This window comes from Canis lupus, chromosome 1, assembly GCF_011100685.1.
Source record: "Canis lupus familiaris isolate Mischka breed German Shepherd chromosome 1, alternate assembly UU_Cfam_GSD_1.0, whole genome shotgun sequence".
Taxonomy (NCBI): Eukaryota; Metazoa; Chordata; class Mammalia; order Carnivora; family Canidae; genus Canis; species Canis lupus.
In genome coordinates this window covers 89,105,029-89,117,033 of record NC_049222.1, presented here as the reverse complement: position 1 = coordinate 89,117,033, position 12,005 = coordinate 89,105,029, and the positions used below count along the sequence as shown (strand labels likewise).

At 39.4% G+C, this 12,005-nt stretch overlaps 1 protein-coding gene across 7 annotated transcripts in view; it reads left to right on the top strand.

The window, feature by feature from the left end:
- Positions 1–12,005, top strand: part of PIP5K1B (phosphatidylinositol-4-phosphate 5-kinase type 1 beta) — a 299,484-nt gene that overhangs the window by 215,569 nt on the left and 71,910 nt on the right. For all 7 annotated transcript variants that reach the window (XM_038527137.1, XM_038527138.1, XM_038527139.1 and 4 more), the window contains one exon: positions 6,645–6,800. In XM_038527137.1, the coding sequence (XP_038383065.1) occupies positions 6,645–6,800 (156 nt within the window). The remainder of the gene's footprint in view (positions 1–6,644; positions 6,801–12,005) is intronic.

Here is a 12,005-nt window from a genome sequence, read left to right as displayed (position 1 = left end):
AAAATCATATTAAAGGTCCATTTAGGAGACACCTAGGTGCCTCAGTTGGTTGAGCATCTGACTCTTGGCTTCAACTCAGGTCATGATCTCAGGATCATGAGATCTGGTCCTATAGCAGACTCCATGCTCAACTCTATGCTCAGCACAGAGTCTGCTTGGGATTCTCTCCTTCTTTCCCTCCCTTTCTGCTCCTCCCTATTCACATGCTCAAACACACACACACTCAATAAATAAAATCTTTTATAGACATAGATTTATTCATACATATATATGGATAAAGGATAAAATTCATATGATCATCTCAATACATGCAGAAAAAGCATTGGATAAAGTACAACATTCATTCGTAATAAAAACTTTCCACAAAGTAGGGTTAAAGGGGACATATCTCAACACAATAAAGGTCATATTTTAAAAGCCCACAGCTAACCTTATACTCAATGGTGAAAAATGAGAGCTTTTCCTCTAAGATCAGGAACAAGACAAAGATGTCCATTCTCACCATTTTTATTCAGTGTCATGCTGGAAGTCATAGCCACAGCAGTCAAACAAGAAAAAGAAATTAAAGGCTTCCAAATTGGCAAGGAAGACATCAGACATTCACTACTGGCAGATGACATTATACTATTATATGTAGAAAACCCCAAAGATTACACAAAAAAGCTCCTAGAACTGATTGATGAATTCATTAAAGTCACAGGATACAAAATTAAGACACAGAAATTCACTGCATTTCTATACAATAATAACGAAGTAGCAGAAAGAGAAATTTAAAAATATTTTAAATCACCAATTACCAAGTGCCAATTACACTTACCCCAAATATAATAAAATAGCCTAGACATAAACTTAGGAGGTGAAGTACCTGTACTCTGAAAACTATAAAACATTAGTGAAAGAAATTAAAGATGACACAAATAAATAGTAAGATATTCCATGCTCATGGATTGCAAGAACCGATGTTAAATTGTTCATTCTACCCAAAACAATCTACAGCTTTCATGCCATCCCTCTCATTATACCAACAGTAATTTCACAGAACTAAAAGAGCTAATCCTAAAATTTGTATGAAACCACAAAAGACCCCAAATAGCTAAAAACACTCTTGAAAAAGAAGAACAAAGCTAGAGATATCACTATCCCATATTTCAAGATATACTACAAAGCTATAGTAATCAAAACAAGATAGTACCATCACAAAAATAGACACATAGATCAATAGAACAGGATTGAGACCAGAAATAAGCCCACACTTGTATGATCAATTAATCTATGACAAAGAAGGCAGAATATACAACGGGGGAAAGATGGTCTATTCAACAAGTAGTGTTGGGAAAACTGGACAGCTATACACAAAGGAAACTGGGTCACTTTCTTACGCTATACACAAAAATAAACTCAAAATGGACTAAAAGCTCAAATGTGACACCTGAACTCATAAAACTCCTGGAAGAAAATAAAGGCAGTACTATCTTGGATATCACCCTAGGTAAAATATTTATGGATGTTTCTCCTCAGGCAAGGGAAACAAAAGCAAAAATAAACTCCTGGAACTACACCAAAATAAAAAGGTTGTACACAGCAAAGGAAACTTATTAAATGGAAGAAGATGCTTGCAAATGATCTGCTTACATCTGATAAGGAGTTATATCCAAAATATAAAGAACTTCTACAACTCAATACACACACATAAGAAAATCTGATTTAAAAATGGGCAGAGAAATAAATCAATCAATCAATCAATCAATAAATAAATAAATAAATAAATAATGGGCAGAGAAAAAAAAAATGGGCAGAGGACCTGAATGGACATTTTTCCAAAGAAGGCATGTAAATGGCCCGCAGACATATGAAAAGATGCTCAGCATTACTAATCATCAGGGAAATGCAAATCAAACTGTCGTGAGATATCCCCTCATACCAGTCAGAATGGCTAGCATCAAAAAGACAAAAAATAACAAATGTTGGCAAGGATGTGGAGAAAAGGGAGCCCTCATGCATTGTTGGTGGAATCCAAACTGGTGCAGCCACTGTGTAAAACAGTTCCTCAAAATATTGAAAATGGAAATACCATATGATCCAGTAGTTCCACTACTGGGTATTTACCCAAAGAAAATGAAAACACTCACTCAGAAAGATACTTGCACCTCTATTTACTGGAGCATTGTTTACAATAGCCAAGACATACAAGCAGCCAAGTGTCCATCTATAGATGAATGCATAAAAAAGATGTGGTGTTTGTATACAGTGGAACATTATTCAGCTATAAAAAAGATGGAATCTTGCCATCTGCAATAACATGAATGGACCTAGAGGATATTATGCTAAGTGAAATAAGATAAATACCATATAATTTCACTTTATATGTAGTGTTTTGTTCTCAAAACAAATGAACAAACAGACCCTAAAATTCAGAGAACAAACTGCTGTTTGCCAGAGGGGACATAGGTGGGGGGATGAGCGAGACAGATAATGGGGATTAAGAGGTACAAATTGTAAGATATAAAGTAAGTCATAGAGATGAAAAGTACAGCACAGGGAATATAGTCAATAATATTATGTAGTGACAGGTGGTGATTACACTTCCTGTGGTGAGCACTGAGTAACGTATGGAATTGTCTAATATACATCTGAAACTAATGTAACATTGTATGTAAGTTATACTTCAATAATAAATTTTTATTCTAAAAACTGAAAAAAATATATAATTTTAAGATGTTTTATCAACTGTGATTATTTTAAAGCTCTTAATGCTTAAAAGCATACTTTCTTTGTAGGTAAAAACTTTTCCTCCCTGCTTCTACCCCCAAGAAAACAGTCCCAAGTCTTCAAGTTTCTTCTTTCAAATTACCTTTTTAAGTCTTACTAAATCCTTACATTCCACCCCAGAATTGAGTCATACTGGCAATGTAATAATGTCTGCAAAATCGTATAATTTTTTCTAGAAATATTAGTCATCATAATGTTGAAACCTCACTGAAATCTCTACCCAGATAATGTATCTAAAGCACTGAAACTTAGCTTCCTGAAAGGAACAGTACATTCATGTGGTAAAAATCAACTGCTGTAAGATTTTCAGAAAATAATGCATTCATTCAACCAACAGTTGAGCACCTGTAATGTACCTAACACTATACTAAGCATGAATAATATAGGAAGATTTTTTTTAATTAATTAGTTCCTCCCTCAGTAATTTTTGGGTCAATGATGAGGACATGTAACAGATTTATAATCTAATGAAGCAACTGTTAGTAGAGTTTTTATATACACTACTGTAAGTACACAGAGAGAAATAAGACCAATTCTTCCACAAGAGAGCTTCAGAGTGAGAATAAAGTAAGTCCTAAAAATAAAAGCTAGCATTCATTAGGAAGAGGAGCAAGAAGGACATCTGAAGTCACAAAAATAGCATGTGCAAAGGCCCAGGGGTAGGAATAGACATGGTAGTTTCTAGGAATAGCAACTAGATGTGCTAAAAAGCAGTAAAATACAGAGGCAGGTAAATGGCAGAATGTAGGGCTAAAAATGGACACAGGATCCTTATCACCAGATACCGTTTAGTCAAAAACAAATCCAGAAGTTTCTGCAGCATGAAAGAAAGTGACCAGCAACCCAAACCATTTTTTTTTTTTTTTGAGGTTATCCAATCAAGAGAAGTCCCTGTGGCCTTCAGTTTTTGCAAAATTGAATCCTCATCCCAGGAGTGAGTGTCAGATAATTCCTTTAAGGAAGATTCACCGTTGAGGTACCATGTGGCCCTGGCAGGGGTTCCATTTTGGTCCTCCTTGCTCCTCCTCCTGTGTGAGGCGGATAGCAAACAAAGACCTATTTCTTTTAATAGCTCTTGGCCTTTCCTCTACTGTGAACCACAAGGACACCCAGTTCTCGGAGTATCTTCCCCTGGTTCACGTTTCCCTGCCGCTGCCAACATTCTTTTCATCCTAGCTGTTTCTCAATTTAGAAAATCCGCATTGACCGAAGATCTGTATAGTGCTCCAAACTTTTGGTCTCACGGCCACTTTAACTCTTTATAATGGTTGAGGACCTCAAAAGGCTTGCAGGCATGTGGGCTGTTTCTCTAGCAATATTTCCCATATTAGAATTTAACACTGAGGAAAATGTTAAATATTCATTAATTCTCACAAAGTAGTAACTTTAAAAACATATGCATGTTTAAAAAAGCCATTTTCAACAAAAAGTTAAAAATTCACATAAAAAGTAATTGTGACAAGTAATACTTTTCTAAAACAATTTAGTAAAAAAAAAAAAATTAAATAAATAAATAAATAAATAAATAAATAAAACAATTTAGTGAGAAAGTGGCATCGTTTTACATTTTTTCCAATCCCCAACGCTGGTTCATAGAAGACATCTAGATTCTCACATCTGCTCCTGAATTCAGTCTATGGCAAGAGGACATGTGGCATCTAAAAACTCTTAAGAGTGAGAAAGGCAAATTATGTCTTGATATTATGAAAATAGTTTTTTTACAGTTTTTTTAAAGTAAGCTCTATCCCCAACATGGGGCTTGAACTCACAACCCCAAGATCAAGAGCCTCACTTGCTGTACCAGTTGGATCCAGCCAGGCACCCTTGAAAATAGTTTTAACATCGTAGACCTTCTAAAGGGTCTCAGGGGCCTTTAGTAGTCCCCGAGCCATATTTGAAATCCTCTGACTTAAAGTTTTAAAATATTATATTGGAAGACAAAGGGTGAGAGTTTATAAAAGCAGATAGAGGGGCACCTGGATGACTCAATGGTTGAGCGTCTGTCTTTGGCTCAGGGCGTGATCCTGGGGCCCTGGGATCGAGTCCCACATCGGGCTCCCCGCAGGGAGCCTGCTTCTTCCTCTGCCTGTGTCTCTGCCTCTCTCTGTCTCATGAATAAATAAAATCTTTAAAAAAAAAATAAAAATAAGATAAAAGCAAACAATGTTGAAGCAGAAGCCTGGAAAGCAGGTGTCACCACTGTTTTGATAGGATTAGGAGTTAAGGAAAATATGACTTATTTAGTCCATTTACTTTCCATTAAAATCCATTTTGGGGGCAGTCCTGGTGGCTCAGTGGTTTAGCACCGCCTGCAGCCCGGGGTGTGATCCTGGAGACCCAGGATCAAGTCCCACATCAAGCTGCCTGCATGGAGCCTGCTTCTCCCTCTGTCTGTGTCTCTGCCTCTCTCTCTGTGTGTCTCTATGAATAAATAAATAAAATCTTTTTTTTAAAAATCCATTTTGATAGATTTTTAAACATTCACAATGCTTTCCCGTCAAAAAACAGCTCTGATTTTCTCTCTTCTCCCCCTCGCATCAGCCAGGAAGGTGGAATCCTCTAGAAGGATGGCTGGGGTTTCATGAGTTCTAGCTCTGTGATCTCAAGCAAGTCAAAACTTTCCCAGTCTCAGTTTCTAGACCTATAGAAGGGTGGCCCACGTCCCCCAGATAGCCACATGGTGGTTGAATGTTGACCTCCAAAACCTAAAGCTCTCTCCAGATGTTAGTTATGATGATGATGATATTACTATGGTAGTAAGACTGCTCACAGGACACATACACTTTCCCTTCTCTTTGAGTGGAGAGATTGCCCACTCTTCTTTCCCTGCTTGTGTGTCCCAGAGTCCTTGTCCAATTGAGCTCTTGCAAGAGCTCATCTGGGAGGCCCCAGATGAGCTTGGCAATCTAAGCTCTGAGCTTCCCAAGGCCAGACACGATTACTCTAGTCCATCGGCGCTCAGGTGGCCCCAGTGTGCACACCTTCAAAGGCAGAGAGAGACTGCCAAAAACAAGTTCAGGGAGAGCACAAACAAGCCTCGACTCCCTCACTCCTTCCCCTCCAAGGAAATTCTCTGACGGTGTTAAGCCAAGAATTATTGCAGCAGGGACTGCATAGGAATAGGGACAGTCTGGCTGCTGCCAGAGCCCCTTCCACAGACGCATCATTGGTAAAGGCACAGCCTTTGGCAAGCAGGATTGACGATGAGGTCCATTTGCCATGGTCCAGGTCCCCAGCGCACTGCCGAGGTTGTAGAATGCTGTTGGGACAAAGGTCAGGCCTGAATGATACATTATACATCTGACATAGCCGTGACCTAGAAAGGATCCAGAGGGCAGGAAATTTCAGTGGAAAGTCACTTTAAAAGCAAAAAGCAACCAGAAGTGACTTTGGCTAAATTGGGCTTCATGAGTATAAGATTCAGATTAAACATTGGCATGTTTAGAAATTCCCAGTCCCCAAGTTAATAAAACCAGGGTCATGAGAATTCTCCTTGCTTTACCATCTGCATTTACCAACCCACCCAACCTCCTCCCAGCCCTAGAAAAACATTGCTTGGCGGCCAAAAAAGTGTCCTTCAGCAATAGAACGTTTAAATTTCACCTCGGGTGGGTGAGACTTGACTTCAAACTCTGGATGCGTATTCCAGTTCACGCACATTCTAGGATCTTCTCATTGAAGTCAAAGTCATTGTGGACGACTAAAATTGCCAAAACAGTTTTGTCTCCCTTTCCTCACATATATAAAACAAAGTGCCTTGCTTTCTGCTCAAATAATGACAACTATGTTAATAAGAAAAAGTCTTAATTGAATAAAAAAAATTAATGTGGTTTAACAGTAAGTGTCTTTGTCTCTCCTTTTTCCTTCCTGTCTAGCCTTGAAGGCCTCACCTTCTAAAAAGCGTTGCAACTCCATCGCTGCCCTGAAGGCAACCTCTCAAGAGATCGTGTCTTCAATTAGCCAGGAATGGAAGGATGAGAAGCGTGACTTGCTGACTGAGGGGCAGAGTTTCAGCAGCCTTGACGAAGAAGGTAAAAACATGTAACTTTTTTAAAAAGAGAAAAGAAGAAAAAGTCCTTCTGATTTTGCTTCTATAGGTGATATAGACTCAGAGTAGAACAATTAGAACACACCTGCTCTAAGAAACAAGGCACCTGGCTGGTCAGTCAGTACAGCGTGCTGCTCTTGCTCTCAGAGTCGTGAGTTCAAGCCCCACTTTGGGCACAGAACTGACTTTAAAAAAAGATAAAAGAGGGGCACCTGGGTGGCTCAGTGATTGAGTACCTGCCTTTGGCTCAGGGCATGATTCCAGGGTGCTGGGATCGAGCTCCACATCAGGTTCCCTGTGAGGAGCCTGCTTCTCTCTCTGTCTATATCTCTGACTCTCTCTCAATGTCTCTCATGAATAAATAAATAAAATCTTTTAAAAATAAAATAAAGAAATAAAATCTATTAACTTCAAAGGGATATTTACAGTATGACATAATACAAATTTTTAAATGCATAAATAATATATGTGGCTGATAATAAAAAAAAAAGCTGGAAGATGTACTAAGATATTTAGAAATAAAGAACCCTAACCCCACTATCAGGAGGTAACAAATCTGCACGTTTTTGTATTTTTACTATAGACTTTGTTCTTGGTATGTGTACAGTGTGTGTGTATATGTTTTAAATGCACATATGCATTGTATATATATGTATATACACATATATACACAATGTAATAATGAATTATCCATCTATTTAGGTCTTTAATGAATTTAATAAAAGTTTTATAATTTTCCTTTTGCTTGTCATATACATCTCCCTTTTGTTAGATTTGTTCTCAAATGGATAGAGAGAGACACAGACATGTATTTTCTATCCTTTCAATAGTGGGTTTTTTAAAAGATTTTATTTATTTATTCATGAGAGACACAGAGAAAGAGAGGCAGAGACACAGGCAGAGGGAGAAGCAGACCCCCCGCTGGGTGCCCGATATGGGACTCGATCCCAAGACCCCAGGATCACGACCTGAGCCAAAGGCAGACGCTCAACCGCTGAGCCACCCAGGCATCCTTCAAATAGTGTCTTTTTAAGGTCTGGGTTTTCTGGCTGTTTCTTGCTACTGTGTAGACCTCTCTTCTTTTTCCTTTCTTCCTTACCTGCCAGCTAGGACTCCTAGAACAATGATGAATGGAAGTGGTGATTGCAGGCAATCTTGCCGTGTCCTGATTTTAAAGGGAATGCCTCTCGTGTTTCACTGTTGAGAAAGAAGTTTACTGTATTTGATCACTGTAATCAGGTCAAGGAAGTTCCTTTTTATTTCTGGTTTGCTAAAAGTTTTTTTTTATCAAGAATGAGTGTTGAATTTTATCACATACTTTTCCTTGTCTGTCGAGTTGGTCATGAGGGTTTTTATTTTTTTCCTCTTCTAATCCTAGGAGAGGAAGTGACATTTTAGACTTTTTTTTTTTTTTAATCAGTATATTCTTTTGGGAATCCCAACATTTCCTGAAAATTTCTTCTACTTTGATTAGATTAGATTTCTTCTGGAGCTTTCCTTTCCCCCAGAGTCATTAGAGTCAGGTGTTCTTCGTGTTCCCTTCTGCAGAGCTTATCCACGTGTACCACGTTGGGTTAGTTTCTTTCTCATCTTCCAAGAAACCAGCTAAGACCCAGATTCAGTGATTCTGACAAAGGAGTTAATGACTTGCTCCTTTCTCGGGGCTGATGGCTGCCGTTTCTGCCCTTTGCCCTAAGCTGCCCTTGTACCAGCATCTCCCCTACCATACTGCCTGGTCTTCTCAGAGCACCTATAAAACTGCAAGGTGTCTGTAGTCTGGGAAATAGGATTAACTGATTGTTAAACAGTATTAGTTAAACTTACAGGTCATATGCACCATATAACTTCTGGAGTTAAAGCAGCAAGTCCGGTCATTCATCTGTGGGGAGGGAAAGGGTATTAATATAAACACTACATAACATCCAGAAAGTCTGCAGACATGGGAAGTAGGGCACATATTGTACTTTTTTTCACAGATGACTTATTCCACCCATTGCTTCATTTTTAAAGGTACTTCACCCAGAAAAGCATCTGAAGATCAAAGAAAAACCTACTGAGCATATTCTTTGAAAATGTTAACATACTATTATAAAATGAGTTTATCTGGACAGCTCTCTATATGTACAAAGTTTGCTACAAGGTTCAGCCTTCTTAGAATGCTCTGTACTTGGGGGCTTCCCTTTACATAGGCACCACATCATCACCAAATTCCCTTAATTCCCCTCTAGTTTTTAATCCTCTCTTCTGTGTCATCATCCATGTCTCTGGATTGTATCCATTTTCTGTTGTCCTGTAACAAATTACCAGAATGTCAGAAGCTTAGTAGAACTTCCATTTAGTAGTCCACCGTGTGTAAGTCAGAAATCTGGCAAGGCTCACCTGAGTTCTCTGGGCATGGCTCATCAGGTCTCAGAAACTGGGGTCGAGGTGTCAGCTGGGCTGCATTCTCATCTGAAGGTGCTGGAGAAGAAGCCTCCTCCAAGGTCATCACGTGGTTGCAGAACTCACTTCCTTGTAGTTGTAGGGTGGAGGGCCCATACCTTCCTGTCTGATAGCTGCGCACTACGTCCAGCCCCCTGAGACCATCCACATTCCTTACCAGGCAGCCTGCTGCATCTTCAAGACTTTCTTACCAGAAAAAAAAAATAAAGACTTTCTTACCAGTCAGTCTTTCTCCCACTTCAGATCTCTGACCTCCAGACACAGATTTCAAAGCCTCAGTTGACTAGGCCAGCCGCTCCCCTTGTATTCTCTTTGACCAACTCACAGTTAACTAACTAGTAATATTAATTACATCTGCAAAATTTCTTTTGCCGTGTAAGATACAGTAATCACAGAAGTCCTGTCATATTCACTGGCTCCACCCACACTCAAAGGGAGATGATCAAGTGTGCAGGTCACTGGGGATCATCCTAGAGTTCTGTCTACCATGCTAGGTTTTTTTGTTTTTTGTTTTTCAAAAAAAACGAAAGATATAGGAGCTTGAGGAAACAGCTCTCTGTTTCAAAGAGCTATTCCTAAAAGATTGGGGGTCAGCTCCTCAGTCTGGCCCAAGTCCCTGGACAGATCATGTATCTCTGTATAGTATCACTCAGGTAGCCTCTGGTTTATGAAGTCAAGACTAGAGTCTGCATGAGCCTTTCTAATTTAGCTCCATCTGCCTTATGTTGACTAGCAACTTATTAGACTCTGATGGGAGGTTATTTTTCAGATGCACTTTTCAGTATTATAACATTTCAATATTTTCCTTTGTATTTAATTAGAAGGTGGGATCAAGTATATTAAAGATCACTGGCCAGCTGTCATATTACATTGAAGCCTTTCTAATTTTTGCATGTAGAGCACTTTTGTGACTTATGTTTTTATATGATTACCATCTGTTGTTCATCATGGCAATTCTTTATTTTGACCTGAATCGAAGGCAGAACTGCACCCTCTCACACATTTTAAAGTGTGTCCAGTCTCCTGGTCCAGAGTCCAGCCCTTCTGTCCTTACCCTTTCCCTCTATGCCGCGTTCCACCCCTCCATCTACACCTCTTCAAACCCCAAATCCAAAACCTCATACTCATGCCATAGTGCCCATTAGGACTGTTTTCCATTCATACACTTCCTAAAAATACATAATTTTGAGCCTGTAAAGGAATACTAGAAGTGCCTTGAAGTTATATTGTATTTATTATCATCTGTCTTAGTTTCGTTTAGGGGAATGATTAAAGAAATCCACAGTCCAGCATGGTGACTTTAACAGCAGTCTTTTTTTTTTTAAGATTTTATTTATTTATTCATGAGAGACCCAGAGAAAGACAGACACAGGCAGAAGGAGAAGCAGGATCCCTGCGAGGAGCCAATTGTGAGACTCCATCCCAGGACTCCAGGATCACACCCTGAGCCAAAGGCAGATGCTTAACTGCTGAGCCACCCAGGCATCCCTAGTTAACAGCAGTCTACTGTATATTTGAAAGTTGCTAAGAGAGTAGTTGCTAAAAATTCTCATTGCAAGAAAAAAAACATTGTAACTATGTGGTGATGGATGTTCCCTGAACTGTGATGATCATCTCACAATCGGTATGTGTTTGAAATTGTCATGTTGGACACCTAGAATTAATATGATGTTATATGTTAATTAGATCTTCATAAAAATTTAAAAATCAAATACCTCCCTAGGTTAAAAAAAAAATTAGTTTGAGCCGAGCTACAGAAGTTGAAGGACAGGACTCATCCACAACTATTATGTCCACAGTGTTCTATCACTGGGGATTTGCAAGTGTATTTTTTTAAGATTTATTTATTATCAGAGAGGCAGAGACATAGGCAGAGGGAGAAGCAGGCTCCCTGCAGGGAGCCCAGTGCAGGATTTGATTCTAGGACCCTAGGATCATGACCTGAGCCGAAGACAGATGCTCAACCACTGAGCCACCCAGGTGCTCCTTGCATGTGTATTTTTAAAGCAACTCTGTTCTTGGTGACTAGATCTGTCATTAAAACACTGTCTCTGACAGGCTGGGCAATAAGGGATACCAACTTGTCCACCGTTTGAGTTTGGGATGATTAAAAATGATCTCCGAATAAAAAAGAAAGAAAGAATCCACCAGACACAGAGAGAGTAGGCATGGGTCCCTGTTCAGCCTTGACTATTCTGCTTCCCTGCGTAAACACTTTCACAAGCACCTACATTTTATAAAGGAAATGGGAGTTTTTTCATTTTTTTTTAATTTTTTTTTTTAGATTTTATTTATTTATTTATGAGAGACACAGAGAGAGAGAGAGAGAGAGAGAGAGAGAGGCAGAGACACAGGCAGAGGGAGATGCAGGCTCCATGCAGGGAGCCTGATGCAGGACTCGATCCCAGGACCCCAGGATCACGCCCTGAGCTGAAGGCAGAGGCTCAGCCACTGAGCCGCCCAGGCGTCCCAGTTTTTTCATTTTTAAAAAGGCAGCCTTGGCTCTTAAAATATGAGGCCAAGAGGAGCCGTGGATGATGCTCAAAGATGTGTATGGGCACAAAAGGGGTTAAGAGATAGCTGGCTGTTAGTCTGGGAAGCATTTGTTCCCTGGCTGTTAAAAAGTCTGAGCACTTAGATCTAAATTGAGAATGATAGATACATGCATATCCTAGGGAGGGAAAGCAGGTTCCCTGTGTGTCTCTACATTTGCCAATCATCTTGTTAATCTCTGTCGAATTATCTC